This window comes from Microcaecilia unicolor, chromosome 3, assembly GCF_901765095.1.
Source record: "Microcaecilia unicolor chromosome 3, aMicUni1.1, whole genome shotgun sequence".
In the NCBI taxonomy this organism is placed as follows: domain Eukaryota; kingdom Metazoa; phylum Chordata; class Amphibia; order Gymnophiona; family Siphonopidae; genus Microcaecilia; species Microcaecilia unicolor.
The window spans coordinates 249,360,786-249,379,336 of NC_044033.1; the positions used below are offsets into that span (position 1 = coordinate 249,360,786).

The window sequence follows — 18,551 nt, forward strand, 5'->3', positions numbered from 1 at the left end:
ACGTACGCAGCGCTGTACACTTGAACATGAAGAGACAGTCCCTGCTCAACAGAGCTTACAATCTAATTAGGACAGACAAACAGGACAAACAAGAGATAAGGGAATATTAAAGTGAGGATGATAAAATAAGGGTTCTGAACAAGTGAATAAGGGTTAGGAGTTAAAAGCAGCATCAAAAAGGTGGGCTTTTAGCTTAGATTTGAAGACGGCCAGAGATGGAGCTTGACGTACCGGCTCAGGAAGTCTATTCCAGGCATATGGTGCAGCAAAATAAAAGGAACTGAGGAGTCAGGAGTTAGCGGTGGAGGAGAAGGGTGCAGATTAGGGAGATTTACCCAGTGAACGGAGTTCCTGGGGAAGCATAGGAGCCACCTTTTTTACATTATTGGGGGTGCTAACCCCAGTGGAAATAACCCCTCCATGGACACATACAAGGAATTTTATCAATATTGGGGGTGCTCAAGCACCCACAGAGTCGGCTCCTATGCCGGGAAGGGTTGTAGGGAGAGATAAGAGTGGAGAGGTACTGAGGAGCTGCAGAGTGAAAGCACTTGTAAGTCAACAAGAGGAGTTTGAACTGTATGCGGAAATGGATAGGGAGCTAGTGAAGTGACTTGAGGAGAGGGCTAATATGAGCATAACGACACTGGCGGACTTAGTCGTGCAGCAGAATTTTGAGCAGATTGAAGAGGAGAGAGATGGCTAAGTGGGAGACCTGTGAGAAGCAAGTTGCAGTAGTCTAAGGGAGAGGTGATAAGAGTGTGGATGAGGCTTCTGGTACTGCTCTAAGGGGTCCTCTTACTAAGGTGCGCTGAAAAATGGCCTGCACTGGTGTAGACACGCGTATTGTATGCGTGCAGCTCCGTTTTTCAGCGCACCTGCAAAAAAGGCCTTTTTTGCCGAAAATGGACACGCGGCAAAATAAAAATCAGCGTGCGTACACTTCAAATTACCGCCTAGTTAGCGCCACGCAGTCAAAAATAGAGTTACCGCCAGGGGCATGCGGTAGCCGGGCAATAGTACTAATTTGACGGGCGTTGTACGTGCATAGATGCATACGCGTCTTAGTGAAAGGGCCCCTAAGGCAGCTCCTCGCTTTCTCTCACCTTTGGATGCACAACTAGGAACACAAACACACACTTGTTTATGCAACATCACAATTCCTAATATACAGCCACAAAACCAGCTTTTAGGGTGGATAAGCGTTCCACAATGAGCTCCTTTGATTATCCTCTATATAACCAAGTAGAGGGATTAATGAGGATAGCATCTTAATAATACAACTTTCAGTCAACTCCACCAAAGAGCATTTTATATTTATTTTTCTTATTCTTCTTGTTTTTAAAACATGTCACAGTTTTTCTCGCATATCAAAAACTTTCTATTCTTATAAAAATTGAGAAGAAAAGCCTCAACTGACTCCTTCTTAGCTTAACAGCCATTTCCTTCTAGGAGTTCGTGAAATCATCATCGGCTTTAAAAAAAAAAACCTCTCAAACTTCTTTATTATCTCAAATTCAGGTGCCCAAATGAAAATGTTACTTAGCTTTTAAAGATATATCAGTTCTTCATTATTCATGATGTGTAGAGTCTGTGACCAACTATGGCCAAAGTTTCGATAACCTTCACCAGGGTCTGTGGAATATGTGGCTGTGTTTTTTGGCTTCTCACATGTAAATATAACATACGCCTTTGATTATCCACCAGAAAGAAAAGATAAGAGTTTTCAGTTTTGGCACAGTATAAGTCATCACAAGAACGAAAAATATAAGAAAACCAATGGACTGCATTAGGGGCTTATAGCCCGCTTAGTTGTGTTTTAACAAATGAGAGATCTGCAGGAAACAAGATATTTATTTTTATTATTTTGACTTATAAAACCGCTTGTCCCTGAAACATGCTCAAAACAGAATAAAGGTAAACTTCTACAAAACAAATGAAGATGTGATTCCATATGCCCCAATGAAAGGAGAGTTTAATTTTACTAACAACAGGCTTCCCAGGGCAGATTACAACAATTAAGATGATACCATGAGGAAACAGGATATCCTCGCTGAAATTTGGCCATGTATTACTGTATTGTATAAAACCGTGTAGAAAAAGAGAGTTTATTCTTCCAAAAAGCTCTCTACATGTAAATTCTAGCATTCATCACTTCATAAGAGACATAAGTAATTTTTTTTATTTGTTATTTTATTTATTTGTTACATTTGTATCCCACATTTTCCCACCTATTTGTAGGCTCAATGTGGCTTACATAGTACTGGAGAGGCCTTTGCAGGCTCCGGTGTGAACAACTACAAGGTGATGTCGTAGTAAGATAAAGTTCATTTGGCACAGCCACATTAGGGAATCGTAGAACGGAAGAGTTGTGTTATGACCATTGCATGCTTTAGTTTGGCCGTGTTGCTGAGGTTAGGCATTCAGGTTGGATCAGTAGGGTATGCCATCTTGAATAGGTTAGTTTTTAGTGATTTCCGGAAGTTTAGGTGGCCGTACGTTGTTTAAGGCTTTTGGTAATGCATTCCACAGTTGTCTGCTTATGTAGGAAAAACTAGATGCGTAAGTTGTTTTGTATTTAAGTTCTTTGCAGTTTGGATAGTGCACATTTAGATAAGATCGTGTTGATTCGGATATATTTCTAATTGGTAAGTTGATCAAGTCTGTCTTCTAACTCGGGGCTTCTCCGTAGATGATTTTGTGAACCTAAGTACAATAGTTCAGCTGCCCTAAGAATTCTTCAATTATTTTTATTTGCTAAGGATGTAACTTTAAGACAACATCTTGGCAGAAAATAAGATTACATCACGCAAGCTTGGAAATTTATTGATTGATGCGTTACTGTACAATTACTTTGTTTTCTTGAGATTCCCAGTGGTTTCCCCCCTTAAGAATTCCTTGGTGTTCATCTCTGGTCTCATTAGGATGATGTAACATTTGGGGACGAATATACAGCCCAACAACCCTGCACTGGAGGACAAAATTGCAAATATCTCCACAGTCACCGTGTATTTCCCTGTTGTACTTAGGTAAGCAGGGATGAGAGACAGCCAAACGACCCCAAATGTAAGTATGCCAATGGTGATGAATTTAGCTTCATTAAAGTTGTTGGGCAACTTTCTAGCTAAAAAGGCTACAATGAAACTGACAGTAGCTAAAAAGCTCAGATATCCCAGCATGCACCAAAATGCAGTCTAATGACCCTTCGTTGCATTCAATGATTATCTTCCCCATCTCAGATGTCATGTTCATTTGGGAAAATGGAGGAGTCACAATCAGATGCAGGATTGGACAAGACTGCAGGAGAACACCATGACCTTAGGTTGCTGTTTGGTTTGGTGGCCCTGAAGGCTATGACCCCCACCATGATGGTCTTAGCCAACAGCAGGAGATACAGATGGCAAATACAGTGCTAAATGCGATCTGACGCACAATGTAGGTTGGCGTTGTAGGGTAGCCTATGAATACTAAAGAGCACCCAAAGCTCAGGATAAAGGCCAGTAATAGGAGGCAGCTGAGCTTGTGGTTATTTGCTTTTACAACTGGGGTGTGGCGTTTCCAGATGAAGACAACAAGGATAGAAAAGATGGCTGAGGGGAGATATGATAGAGGTCTGTAAAATAATGAGTGGAGTGGAATGGGTAGACGTGAAGCATCTGTTTACGCTTTCCAAAAATACTAGGACTACTACTATTTAGCATTTTTATAGCGCTACAAGGCGTACGCAGCGCTGCACAAACATAGAAGAAAGACAGTCCCTGCTCAAAGAGCTTACAATCTAATAGACTAGGGGGCATTCAATGAAGCTACAAAGTAGTACATTTAAAATGAATCAGAGAAAATTTGTCTTCACTCAACGTGTAATTCAACTCTGGAATTTGTTGCCAGAAAATATGGTAAAGGCGGTTAGCTTAGCACAGTTTTAAAAAGGTTTGGACGGCTTCCTAAAGGAAAAGTCCATAGATCATTATTAAATTGGACTTGGGGAAATTTCTGGGATAAGCAGCATAAAATGTTTTGTAGTTTTTTGGGATCTTACCAGGTATTTGTGACCTTGATTGGCCACTGTTGGAAACAGGATGCTGGGCTTGATGGACCTTTGGTCTGTTCCAGTATGGCAATGCTTATGTATTATAGCAGATGACATTAGGGCACTGAGCAGAGAGATAACAGCCAGAGTCATTTCCCCAGGAGATCTTGGTAAGACCGGAACTCAATGGACCTTCTTTGGCATCCACCTCATCTCTTGATTGGCCATTGGTCATCGGGGTACTTCATGCACTCTGTGGCATCTGTAGGAAGAAGTGATTCTGTTTGGTTTTCATCAAGAAATATGATTATTATGGGAAGCACAATTTTTCAAGTCATTTCAGCAGATAACATAGGACCCAAGATTCAAATGATTTAGGTTCCTAACTTTGAAAGTTAGGCTTCTAGATTGGCCTCTGAACATTTACTAGGGCTCAGTGCATAATTTTATACTCAGAATTTCACTAAACTCTTAAAATTTAGGAGCAAAAATAGTGGATGGTAACAAAAGCGGATTTAGGGCTGGGAAATGAAGGAAGGAGCTTCACATTGATTTTCAACTCGAGCCTCATAAATCTAGGCAAATGAATGGCAGATCTAAATGTATAAGCATAACTTTTAAGCTCCTAAATTAAGATGAATTTTCTGCTGAAGATGTGGTGGGGCATTTTCGATATGACATCTAAGTCCGAATTGTTACGTTTTGCAGAAAAATGTCTCAAAAACATGTCCAGCTCACAACCATAATCGAACCAGAAACACATCTACATTTCAGGTTTGATTATGGCTTTGAGCTGGACATTTTCATGCTGAACACATCCGTCTGTAAGTACCATTTTCGAAAATAAAACCTCCCAGGTCTCCTTTATTATTTACACACACAGATTTCAACCTGACAAGATGGCAGGTCTCTTTTTCTGTTACATGCATAACTACAGCCTATAAAATGGTTATTTCTCCTTTGGCTTCAATTGTTATGTACTGTAATAAAAAGCAATTCTATTCAATTCCTGTTTTGAAGTTCATTCTTTTAATTTATCAATAAATACCTTCCCTTCATGGCTTGCGGAAACCACAAAACAATTTAGCAATTATTCAGTCATACAAATTGACCCTTGCGATAAGGGAATACATGAGACGTTATAAGCTGAAAACTGACAGTGCGCCATCATTAGACTTGTAAGAGCTCCAGCTTCATTTCAAAGGGCACCGGATGGGAGTGAGTATATTTTAAAATATTATCTACCGAAGAGATGTTTAAACACATTTCAAGGCTTCCATATAACAGATTAAATTTTGGTTTTGTTTGTCATAAATGCTATTGGTTATAAAACATAGAACATAATGCAACAAATGATAGAACTATAAATAATTCAATCGATTTTTATTTATTTTGTTCTATTTCTTAAACTGCCTTTCGAAGCGAATATCAAAGCATTGTACAGAAATATTTTTGAATTGAAACATAAATCAATCTTACAATAGCTAAAGTTACACAAAGATGAGAATAACTACTACTACTACTACTATTTAGCATTTCTATAGCGCTACAAGGCATACGCAGCGCTGCACAAACATAGAAGAAAGACAGTCCCTGCTCAAAGAGCTTACAAGAATAAGTAGTAAAGTCACGGTGGAAAGAAACCTGATCAGAAATGTAGGAGTCCTTTTACTAAGTTGTGCTGAAAAATGGCTTCCGGTAGTGTAGGCGCGCCAATCCATTTTTCAGCGCCTGTAAAAAAGGCCTTTTTAAAAAAAAAAATCTTGCTGAAAATGGACATGCCGCACGTCCATTTTGGATCTACGACCTTACCACCAGCTATTGACCTAGCGGTAAAGTCTCACGCGGAAACCGGGCGGTAATGACCTACATGCACCAAATGCTACTTGGTGCGCCTCCGAAAAAAATTATTTTTTAGCCACGCATATTGGACGCACGGCAAAGATGAAATTACCACAAGATCCACCCAGTAGCCTTGTGGTAACTCCATTTTGGCGCACTTTGTGAGCGCGTAGACGCTTACGTAGCTTAGTAAAAGGGCCCCATAGTTCACTGACACTCCTAATCTTCTGGTTTTCCTACCCTATTAATGACATTTATTTTTTCTCAAGGTCATGAACATAAAATTAAACTATTTTTTTGTTATCAAGTTTGGGTGTTCTCCTAGGTCAACACAAGATCATTGAAAGAAATTTCTGAGGTCTTGACCCCTGTCGGCCACTTCCAGCTTCAATTTCCTTTTCACCCAAAGACAGGCTCTTGTCCATGAATGTGGCAAAAATGTTTTCCTTCCATTACAGTGGAGGAGTAGCCTAGTGGTTAGTGCAGTGGACTTTGATCCAGGTGAACTGAGTTTGATTCCCACTGCAGCTCCTTGTGACTCTGGGCAAGTCATTTAACCCTGTATTGCCCCTGGTACAAAATAAGTACCTGAATATATGTAAACCACTTTGAATGTAGTTGCAAAAATCTCAGAAAGGCAGTATATCAAATCCCATTTCCCTAAATGTGTATTCATTTTTTTCTCAACAAGATACATCTTTTTTGACCCAGAACAGCTTAAAATTTTGTTAAAAGCTATGAAGTTAAAGCTACCTAGAGTAACTTGACTAGAGCAATGTAGAACTTACGTGGAGAATAGATGACCCATTTTATTCTTCTTACAGTTTTTTCTCTATTTTTAAAATACTTTTTGATTTTTATATCCAGCTTTTCGGGGTTTTCTTCCTTGATTTCTCCCCTTATTGTAGTCTAATATATTTCCTTTAATTTTTTTTTTTACTTTATTGAAGGATTTTTTTAGAATGTGCTTTTCTATATGAAATACTTGGTATCATATTTGTGAAATTTCAAAAAGAAAAAGAACAGTGACTCTAGCAGAAAGCTATTGTCAAGTGTGTGTCATGTATAAGACACATTTGGAGGATATAATGGATCTCACCCTCCACCCCTTTAGAGAGAAAAGGGCCATTTTACTAAGCCACGTAAGCGTCTACGCGTGCCAATTTGGTTACCGCATGGCTGTTGCGGAAATTTCATTTTTGGTGCACGTCCGTTACGCTCGTATGAAAAATAATTTTTATTTTCTGGCACGCATCCGCTAGCGTGCAGGTCATGACCGCCTGGTCAACACTCGGGACCTTACCGCTAAGTCAGTGGTTGGCGGTAAGATCTCAGACTCAAAATGGACGCGTGGCAATTTTTATTTTGCCGCATATCCGTATTCGGCAAAAATTTTTAAAAGCCATTTTTTTTGCAGGCACGCTGAAACATGGATCTGCTCATGTCCAAAACACGCGCCTACACTACCGCAGGCCATTTTTCAGCGCACCTTAGTAAAAGAACCCCAACAGCGATTCTAAAATAGAATTGTAATGTCTGAACATGCTCCTCTTTCTACTGTGATAATATCATCGATATACATATCCTGTAACCACCAAGTAAGGAAATGCATTTATAATAACCACTCTGATATTTTACTAGGTAAAAGAGTATACCAAATAGAAGCTGAAAATAAATAAAATAAAAAAGGAACATGAAAAGAGCTGTGAATCTTAAAAGTCAGTTATTTTTTGCATTTTTAAATGGAAGCTTCCATTTCTTCTGATGGAGATTCTTTCTGTAAGTTAGATGTTATCCAACAGATAGCTTTTTCGTGTTTTGGAGTATTTAATCTCCAGCCGTTTACCAGTGAACAAGTCATTTTTCTCGATATTCTTTGCATCTAGTCTGTAAAGTCTTTATATTCTGACATTGAAAGGACAGGGTGAATGGAAGCTTTTTTTCTCGTTTGCATTGTATATTGTGATAAATCTGAAAATATTTGTGTTTGAGTTCTGATTTTAAGTCAGTTGCGGTCACATCTATTTTGAGATCTTTTTTCCATGATTCACCAATCAGTCTTTGAGATTGTGAAGGTATGATTATGTGCTGAAGTATGAGATTCATTACATCAGTGGGTTGCTTTGAAGTTTCTATAATTTAGATTAGTTCTAATGTATCTAATGTATGATTGAGATCTAAAAACTCCTGAGTGGTGTAGAACAAGTAGAAGTAAATTGATTTTTACTCTTTCAAAAGTACAAAGACTAGGGGACACTCGAAGTTATGTGGAAATACTTTTAAAACAAATAGGAGGAAATATTTTTTCACTCAACGAATAGTTAAGCTATGGAACTCTTTGCCGGAGGATGTGGTAACAGCGGTTAGTGTATCTGGGTTTTAAAAAGGTTTGGACAAATTCCTGGAGGAAAAGTCCATAGTCTGCTATTGAGGCAGACATGGGAAGCCACGGCTTGCCCTGGGATTTGTAGTATGGAATGTTGCTACTCTTTCAGATTCTGCATGGAATCTTGTCACTCTTTAGGATTCCAGACACTTGCTATTGTTTGGGGTTCTACATGGAATGTTGCTACGATTTGGGTTTCTGCAGGTAGTTGTGACCTGGCTTGGCCACTGTTTGGAAAACAGGATACTGGGCTAGATGGACCATTGGTCTGACCCAGTGTGGCTACTCTTATGTTCTTATGTACTTAATTTGACTAACGTTTGAGTGCAGCTCAATTTGAATTCCATCTTTACAATTCTGTAGAAGAACCATCAGCTGAAGAAGATAGCTAATATTTCTATCGATCTTAGATTATTTTCCTTAGGAGCTCTTTTATTAAAGGGTGTTAAGCCCTAAAGTACGGTTAGGGTGAGAGAAAAGGCTTACCACAAACTGTGTTACAGTGTTTTGCAATAATTTCCCTGTTTCCACATGCTGTGTGTTAACTGGTTTCGTCAGAGGGGACATGTTGGGAGAGTAGACAGCTCTCTCTGGTATTCTGGGGACTGGTGTAATATTTGCAGTGCTGCTTTTTGCATAGAATCTGCTTCAAAAATATACATTGCTCTAAACTTAGCTGTAACTCATGACATAGGACTATGCTTTGAAATAACTATCAAACGGAACCTCTACTGCCTTGGGGTGCCTGCAGAGATAAACCTACCCCCACTACAATGGCTGCTATCGCTGGTTCCAATATGGCCTCTGAAACCCACTGCAAAGAAAACAACTCCCTAATGGAGAAAAAAAAACTTTGCAGTCAAAACAACAAAACAGAGGAGAATAGCAAAAATCCATATGTACCAATGTAATGAGATAAGAGTTAGTGAAGTATTCCTGACTTAAATATAAACTGCACACGGGGGAACCCGTTCACTTAGCTTAAACACCCGGGTGGTGACTATCAGAGCTTCAAAAAGCATCCAATTCTTTCAAAATCCTTCTGGGAGTAGCTTGAGGTCTTCCCAACTGTAGCATCCTGTAATATCCCCAACAGAAGGCCTCAGGGTTCAGAGGTCATATTGGAACCAGCGATAGCAGCCATTGTAGTGGGGGTAGGTCTATCTCTGCAGGCACCCTGAGGCAGTTGAGGTTCCGTTTGATAGTTATTTCAAACCATAGTCCTATGTCATGAGTTAGAGCTAAGTTTAGAGCAATATATAATTTTGAGCAGTTTCTATACATATTTTTGCTCTACAGCTTATTAGAAGTTTTGACCTTTTTTTATGTTGCATGGGTGGTAACAAGGGCAGAGTCATCGGACTGGCCTTGTAGGAGTTCCGGCACCTTTTATCCTAGAAAAAAAAAACAATCACCCTAATTCTAACCCCAAGCCTATAGTTAAGTTTAACTGTAAGCTTAACTGTAAGTTAAGTTTAACTGTAAGTTTAACTGTAAGCTTAACTTAACTAAAGTGTGCTAAATAGTTGTGTGTGTTTTTTTTACTTTACCCAAGGCAAAAAGGGAAGACGAGACTAGCTGAGGCCATCACAGCTCGGTGCAGAGAATGATGCTGGTGGCACTGACTTATTTCCTGATCTTTCTCATCCCTGTGTATAACTCCAGTGAAATCAACTGTCAACTGAGCAGCATCAATCTAACAGGATACATAAAGCAGGGGGATGTCCTTATCGGGGGCATGTTCCCTGTTCATAATTTTCAAATATACCCTCCGATTCTTTTCACTGAAGTCCCTAGGGTCCAGTTTTGCAGCACGTAAGTGGCAGACTGGTTTCTTCACATATATATATATATATATATATACACACACACACACATATGGAAAATTAGGGGCCCTTTTACTAAGCAGCTTAAGTGTCTACGAGTGCCAAAATGGAGTTACCACGTGGTTCTTGTGGTAATTTTATTTTTGGCGCACGTCCGATACTTCTCCCCCTGTGAACGTTTATACGCTAAGGCTGTTGTGCATGTGTGTTATAGAATATGCTTAGCACGTACACATGTAACTGTTACAGTTATGCACCTAAATGTTACTATTCTATAATTTACACATTCAATTGGGCATCTAACTTTAGACAACTAGTTATAATATAACCGGGATAGTGCCACTGAATATAGGAACAACAACATCTAGACATTTCCAATTATTTCCATTTTACAAAAATTGATAAAGATACGCACACACTGATAAATAGAAAAAGGTTTTTAAATCTGTGCTGTTGACCATATCTGTCCATCTATTCATCCATAGGTTTGTCTATCCATCTATCTAACTACAGAATCGAGTTATCTGTCTACAACACATGCAATATCTTGTTTTTCTATGCATATTACACCCACTTTGTTTTATTTTTAGATTGCAGTTCAATATGTTCCAGTATATGCAAGCGATGGTATTTGCTTTGGAAGAAATTAACCAAAATGCCTCTCTACTACCCAACGTCACCTTGGGGTTCTGGATATACGACTCCTGCGATTCCCAGACCAGGTCCCTGCAAGGCACAATGTGGCAACTCACCCGGCACAAAACCCCCATCCCAAATTACACCTGCAGAGGAACATCGCCTCTGGCTGTGGTGATCGGAGATTCCAAATCTTTCATGTCTATACCCATGGCTCAGCTACTGGGAGTCTATAAACACGCACAGGTATGGATCAGACCAAAGTCAGGGATATCCTTTCTCTCTGAGTAGTTCCAAAGGTATTTCAATAATTTTCTTGTCATCCTGCAAAAACCAGATTGAAGACATGCATTCGTGGGATATCCTTGTTATAAAAATGATGAATTTGGTTAAAAAGGCTCTTTAAAAAGGGCAAGTTAAGGCATGTTACCTCTTTAAATATCTACCAAGTGGATGAAAAATTAACTAATACTCTGATTTAATTCTTCCAGATCAGTTATGCCTCTTCTGTCGCAGCTCTTAGTGATAAAAGTCAATTTCCCTCTTTCTTCCGCACAACTGTAAGTAGTGAGTACCTGCCTTTGGCCATCACCCGGTTGATCACCTTCTTCGGTTGGACCTGGATTGGAATCCTTGCTGAGGACAGTGACTACGGACTGATAGGGAGTCAGATGCTGAAAGAGGAATTAATGAAGGTTGAGATCTGTGTAGCCTTCTATGAAACCGTCTCCCCTTATTACTCTCAAGAGAAGATACAACGCATTGTGGAGGTGGTGAAGAAGACGACCGCCAGAGTTATCATGGCCTTTTCCACTGCTAGCAACCTCTATCCCGTGATGCTGGCAATTGCAAAGAGTGACATATCTGGGAAAATCTGGATAGCTACTGAATCATGGGCTTCTCATGCAATATTTAACAAAAAAGAATTCTTAAACACTCTTAAAGGAACCATTGGCTTTGCTGTTCCTGCAGGCAATATTCCAAAGTTCAAAGAGTATCTCTACGACCTTCATCCTCTCAAGACTACAGCAGACATCTTTGTTCAGTCATTTTGGGAAGAAGCCTTTGGCTGCAGATGGCCTGATCCCAACATAGACCAGGTCAGTCTTCAAGAAGGAAGTAGAACAGGGAACCTCTGCACAGGGAAGGAAGACTTGAGGACTCTTGATATCCAGTTTTTTGATATGACAAACCTCAGGCGTGTGTACAATGTTTATAATGCTGTCTACGTGGTGGCTCACGCCTTGCATGCCTTGTATTCCTGTGAACCTGGAAAAGGCCCTTTCATCAATAGCTCATGTGCGGACATCAAACACTTTAAGCCTCGGCAGGTATGTGACATATTTGTTTCAGATGTTTGTTTCTACTTACATATGTCTCCTATAGTTCACTACATATGAAAACCACAGTTAATATTTCCCAAAGCTCTTCTGTTATTATGATATGAGGTTGTGTAAAACACTAACCGCCTGATATTTAAAGCAATGTAAACAGACAGGAGAGGCTTCTACATGCGTAAATCGCTTGGAGCCTCTCATCCTCCGTTATTCAGCGGCACTTAACAGGATAGTGCCACTGAATATTGTCTCTGACTGTCCATATAGAATGTGGGCAGGTCAGGGGTAGTACAGGGAGTGTTATTTGGGAGAAGCTGGCACCCGCATAGCTAAGACACCTGACGTTAGACACCAGAATGCTAATGGCATATGGCATATGGTACGTGCATGAACTCCGGTGAGAAGTGCCGAGACATTTATCCCCAGATATTCGGTATCAGTGCCTGCACATGGTCTAGCAGTGAATTTCTGGGGCTAATTTAGCTGGCCCCATTCAGTGCTTACAAAACGTTGACTGCTGCCAGCTGAATATCAACTGATAAGAAAATGTTAGCCTTCTGTGTTTCTTTGCAGGTTGTGATACCTCTGTTATGTTAACATAAGAATTACACAAAGGAGTTGTTAGTTGAGGGTACACATAGAGACCTTCTCCAGACACCTGGTAAAAGGCATCACATCCTGGAAAGAACTGAGTAGTCCAGAGTCCCAATCTTACTACTGGTTCTGGAAAAACAAAGGGCCTGCAAACGAGCCCACTGCTCTTCAGAGCTGTCCACAGGTTTCTACTTAGACCTTTGATATTTGAGTGGCCTGTGATGTATTTCAAGGAACCTCAATCAATGACAGAATGAACTCTTTGTGTTATAATGAACAAACAATGAGAAGCACCTCTGAAAATCTCTTCCAATCCCCTTCTCCTCTCAGCCCCTTGGCAGAAGAACCTGAACTAGAGTCTAAAACTATATTCTATGCCATGAGGGGAGATGGTGACACAAAAGGATAATACTAGACAGGGCAAGAATACAGACACAGAGTAAGGGGATACTCAACATGGGGGGGGGAATAGGTTCGAGGACACAGAGGAAATACTGGACAGGATCAATGGTGACACAGAGGGAATATGGATGGTAGACATGGAGAGATAAGAAATGCCAAACGGACAAAGAGACCCTGGTAAGAGAGTTAAGAGAAGACAGAGGAAAGCAGAAACCAGAGACTGAAACCAGCATGGAAAGAAAAATAAAATTAAGGATAACAAAGATAGAAAAATGAATTGTTTTGTATTTATTGATTAGAATATGTTTTTTTTGGAATATACATACATCAGAGCTGGTTTTAGACATGATTGGACCCTGTAAAAAAAAAACCTCCAGCATTCACCAGCAAATCTCCAGTCTTGGCATCTCTGAGACAATTCTATTCCAATCTAGGAACCAAAGGCTTGAACAAAGGGGTCCACTCAGGCTGACCACTGTATCACTAATGCAAGTCTGCTTCCTTTTATCGGCACAGCTCCTGCATTACATCTGGAAGGTGCGTTTCCAGAACACCGTGGGTCAGGAGATGTTTTTTGACCGAAATGGAAACCCTCCAACTTCTTTCGATATTCTAAACTGGCACCTGCCTTCAAGTGGCTCCTTTGTCTATGTAAACATCGGCCACTATGACTTCGGAGTGTCCATGGGCCAGGACATCACGATCAACACCAGCGCCATCATGTGGAGTGAAGGGCATGTGCAGGTGTGATGACCCTTTTTCTTCATGGAAAACAGAAGTAGTTGATGATAGGAACCTTCTTTGAACTTGTTGGATTCTAGCTTCGCATCGGTGAATATCTGACTTGAATAGATATGGTTGGTTAGAATCACCTTTGCAGCTCCCTAAATAAGGTCTAATTGCTGAGAATATAGCAGAGCTGCCAAGTGACTAAAGCCCAGCAGAGAGACGTTTGGCCAGTCCTAGATTTGCTCCGCCCTAGGCGGTTAGGGGATGGCTAGTTAGCTGTGATATTCAGTGCTACTGAGTTTCAGGAGCTGGCTCGCTCAACAGGGTTTTCTGGGCAGGAGACCTTATAAATATTTAGAATACCAGCCACGATTTATAATGTTACCACGATTTGGGTTTCTGCCAGGTTCTTGTGACCTGGCTTGGCCACTGTTTGGAAAACAAGATACCAGGCTAGATGGACCATTAGCCTGACCCAGTATGAATACTCTTATGTTCTAATTCTATTGATTACCTCCAACTAGATACCCACTATTCCCTGGTATTGGTGTGCCTAGAATCACCGGGAAGCAGTACCATTCTGACATTTACATGTGTAGGTGTCATCTCAAATCGGCAACCCAAGGAGAGGATAGATAGAGTTTTATAAATAGGTAAAATAAATAAATACATCTATTGCAAATCTGTACCATAAGGAGAATTTACGGGTGTGAAAGCACACACAAAAAAATCACAAAATTCAAAAAAATGTTCCACTTTACATAAGTTTGACTGTTTTGAGATTGATTCTCTTTTGTTATGTAAAGTGGACCATAAGGAGAATTTATCCAGCTTTCGTGAGATCTGGTCGGCCTTACAAAGAAAATATTTCATCCCTTGGTCCACTACAACATCTGATTCACCGCTGAGGGCTTTGAACCCTGGAACACATGTTAAGGTGATAGTCCTAACAAGGGTTAGAGAAGAAACACTGTTCTTGGCTATAAAAAGAGTGTCTCTTGGTTCATTATTAATACGTATTAATACCCTTCCCCTCCATATTTCTCTCTCTTAAGGCTCCCATCTCTGTCTGCAGTAACAGCTGTGGTCCCGGGTACCGGAAGACCATTCTGGAAGGACAACCTGTCTGCTGCTTTGACTGCATCCCCTGCTCTGAAGCAGAATTTAGTAACCACACAGGTTAAGTAATATAAATTTCACCTGATAATGAACCTGTGGGAGGTTTTTTTATGTGACTATGAAATATGGAGGTTACATCCAGGCCAGCTCAGCGGAAGGGAACACTCCCTGATCATTCTTCTTCAAGCGGAATTTGACAGATAAATTCTAGGCTTCCACTAATACATTCTCTAATAAAAGCCGTGTTTACTGTGTATATGGTAAGAAATGATATTTGAGGTCCTAGAATTTAATACACAATAACATTAGAGGTAAATTTTCAGCCTCCCCACAGAGCTTGTAGGTCCTAGAATTTAGTACACAATAGCATGAGAGGTAAATTTTCAGCCTCCCCGCAGAGCTTGTAGGCCTGCTTGTACCTTGTGAGCTGACCCCAGTCCTATCTAGGGCCTCCTACAGTGATGTCCCCTTTTTCCCAGGGGAAAGAATGCCTGCTATGGACAGCAAGCATATTACTTCCTCACAAAGTGGAGAGGGGGTGAGACAGTTTTTAAAGATCTCTTCTCGATGGGTAAATGCTATATAGAGACTCTTCATAAGAACTTACCTAGAACATTGTGTTCAGTTCTGGAGGCCATTCCTCCAGAGATAGTGATCGAATGAATTCAGTCCAGAGAGAGGCTACCAAAATCATATGAGATCTGCACTTCAATGGATAGACTTAACCAACTAGTGGATAGCTGGTTACGTTCATGCTCAGCTTCTACCAGTGAGGTAATGTAGGGTATTGCACAAAATCAGTCTCTACCACCTACCGACAAAACATATAGTGGTCCTATTTCCAGTGGCCCAAAGGTAAAGAGGCAGTAGAGAACATTATTTAGAGGAAGATTGAAGACACATTGTAGGCTTTCAAATTGCAACTCTTACAAAAGACGAAAAGATAGATGAAACTGTAAAGCGTGCAGTATGTCTTTAAAATATATTTAATTTGAAAAGACTATGGTGAAAAAGGTACAATACAACCAAGTATGTTTACTTTTAACAGGACAAAGCAGGGCAATTTTCATCCAAGCGATCTATCATTTGCTCTTTTCTAATCAATCTTTCTTCTTATAGATGCCACAGAGTGCATAAAGTGCCCCGATGACCAATGGCCGACCAAGAGACGGGACGGATGCCAGAAGAAGTTCATTGAGTTCCTGTCCTACCGTGAACCCCTGGGCATAGCTCTAGCTGTTATCTCCATTCTTGGTTCCCTCTTCTCAGTCTCTATCCTCATCATCTTCATTGGAAACTGCCACACCCCAGTTGTGAAAGCAAATAACCGTGAGCTCAGCTACCTCCTGTTGCTGGCTCTCGTTTTGTGTTTTGGGTGCTCTTTAGTGTTCATTGTCCGACCCACAACTCCAACCTGCATGGTGCGTCAGATCGCATTTGGTATTGTATTTGTCATCTGCATCTCCTGTCTGCTGGCGAAGACTATCATGGTGATCATAGCCTTCAGGGCCACCAAACCAAACAGCAACCTGAGGTCATGGTTAGGGTCACGATTACCCAACACCATGATGTTCTCCTGCAGTATGGTCCAAGTCTTCATCTGTGTCACTTGGTTGATCATGGGTCCTCCATTTTCCCAAATGAACATGAAGTCCCAGATGGGGAAGATAATCATTGAATGCAATGTAGGGTCATTGACTTTGTTCTGGTGCATGCTGGGATACCTGGGCCTTTTAGCTACTGTCAGCTTCATTGTGGCTTTTTTAGCTAGAAAGTTGCCTGACAGCTTTAATGAAGCTAAGTTTATCACCTTTAGCATGCTTATATTCGCGGCCGTTTGGCTCTCTTTCATCCCTGCTTACCTAAGTACAACAGGGAAATACACGGTGGCCGTGGAGATATTTGCAATTTTGTCCTCCAGTGCTGGGTTGTTGGCTTGTATATTCTTCCCCAAATGTTACATCATCCTAATGAGACCAGAGATGAACACCAAGGAATTCATTATGGGGAAAACCACAGGGAACCTGCAGAAAATAAAGTAATTGTACTGTAACGCATTGATCAATAAATTTCTGAGCTTGCTACTACTAAAACTACTACTTATCATTTCTATAGCACTACTAGACGTACGCAGTGCTGTACATTTGAACACAAAGAGATAGTCCCTGCTGGACAGAGCTTACAATCTAATCAGGATAGACAAACAGGACAAATAAGGGAAAAGGACAATGAGTAGCAAGATTCCAGAATCCCAAAGAGTAGCAAGATTCCAGAATCCCAAAGACTACTACTACTTATCATTTCTATAGCACTACTAGAGATGTTCGCAGCACTGTACACTAGACATGAAGAGACAGTCCCTGCTGAACAGAGCTTACAGTCTAATCAGGATAGACAAACAGGACAAATAAGGGAAAAGGACAATGAGTAGCAAGATTCCAGAATCCCAAAGAGTAGCAAGATTCCGGAATCCCAAAGAGTAGCAAGATTCCAGAATGCCAAAGAGTAGCAAGATTCCAGAATCCCAAAGACTACTACTACTTACTACTTATCATTTCTATAGCACTACTAGAGACGTTCGCAGCACTGTACACTAGACAGGAAGAGACAGTCCCTGCTGGTCAGAGCTTACAATCTAATCAGGACAGACAAACAGGACAAATAAGAGATATAATCTTATTTTCTACCAAGATGTTGTTTCCTTAAATTTATATCCTTAGCAAGTAAAAATAATCAAACAATTCGTATGGGGTAGAGTCAGACAGTGCTGAAATTCATCCCTTAAGTGGCCATGTTTTCTGCATAAAAGTCTGTCATATCTTTACGTGCTAACCCATGGCTACTTAAGTGCTAATATTGATTTAAGTGGCTATGTGATAGCCAGCTCAAAACTAACTAATTATTCAAAGGCAAAGCCTAGACAGGGAATAACTCTTCCAAAAGAGAACCCCCACCCCATTTTTTGTGAGTACTAGCACCTATGTCATTCAAGCTTTTTAAATTTTTTTTTTTAATATTACTTATTTTAAAAAACAGAGGAAAAATCCTCAACAGATTCCACTTGGGCTAAAAATGCCTCCAGTGTGTACGAGTTTTCACTGTCATCATTGGCTAAAAAACCTCCTTAATGTTCATAAAACATACAAAGTTCCACAAATTCTCTTAGGGGTCATTTTACCAAGGTGCACTGAAAAATGGCTTGCACTGGTGTATTGGACATGTGCAGGCCCATTTTTCAGTGCACCTGCAAAAAAGACTTTTTTTTGCCGAAAATGAACGTGTGGGCCTGAGACCTTACCACCACCTATTTTAGCGATAAGAAATATTCAAATGAATGAATGAAATCATTTGGACAGAAAACCCTCCTTTACATTTATTGACAATTGCAAAAACATTTATATTTTTATGACTATTAGTGAGCGGTCTTGAACATAAAAAATATAGGGATAGGCTTATGAACCTCAACATGTATACGCTGGAAGAGAGGAGGGATAGAGGAGACATGATAGAGACGTTTAAATATCTCAATGGCATTTATGTACAGGAAGTGAGCCTTTTTCAACTGAAGAAAAACTTTGGAACAAGGGGGCATACGATGAAGTTAGGAGTAATCTAAGAAAGTATTATTTCACGGAAAGGGTGGTGGAAGC

The 18,551-nt window shown here is 40.3% G+C and overlaps 2 protein-coding genes across 2 annotated transcripts in view; one reads left to right on the plus strand and one right to left on the minus strand.

The window, feature by feature from the left end:
- Positions 1-18,551, minus strand: part of LOC115466451 (extracellular calcium-sensing receptor-like) — an 83,952-nt gene that overhangs the window by 36,304 nt on the left and 29,097 nt on the right. The window lies entirely within an intron of this gene.
- Positions 9,839-16,970, plus strand: LOC115466450 (extracellular calcium-sensing receptor-like). The gene is made up of 6 exons (XM_030197671.1): positions 9,839-10,073; positions 10,675-10,966; positions 11,212-12,051; positions 13,570-13,797; positions 14,838-14,961; positions 16,021-16,970. The coding sequence occupies exons 1-6, from the start codon at positions 9,865-9,867 to the stop codon at positions 16,941-16,943; spliced, it is 2,616 nt and encodes an 871-aa protein (XP_030053531.1). The 5' UTR covers positions 9,839-9,864; the 3' UTR covers positions 16,944-16,970.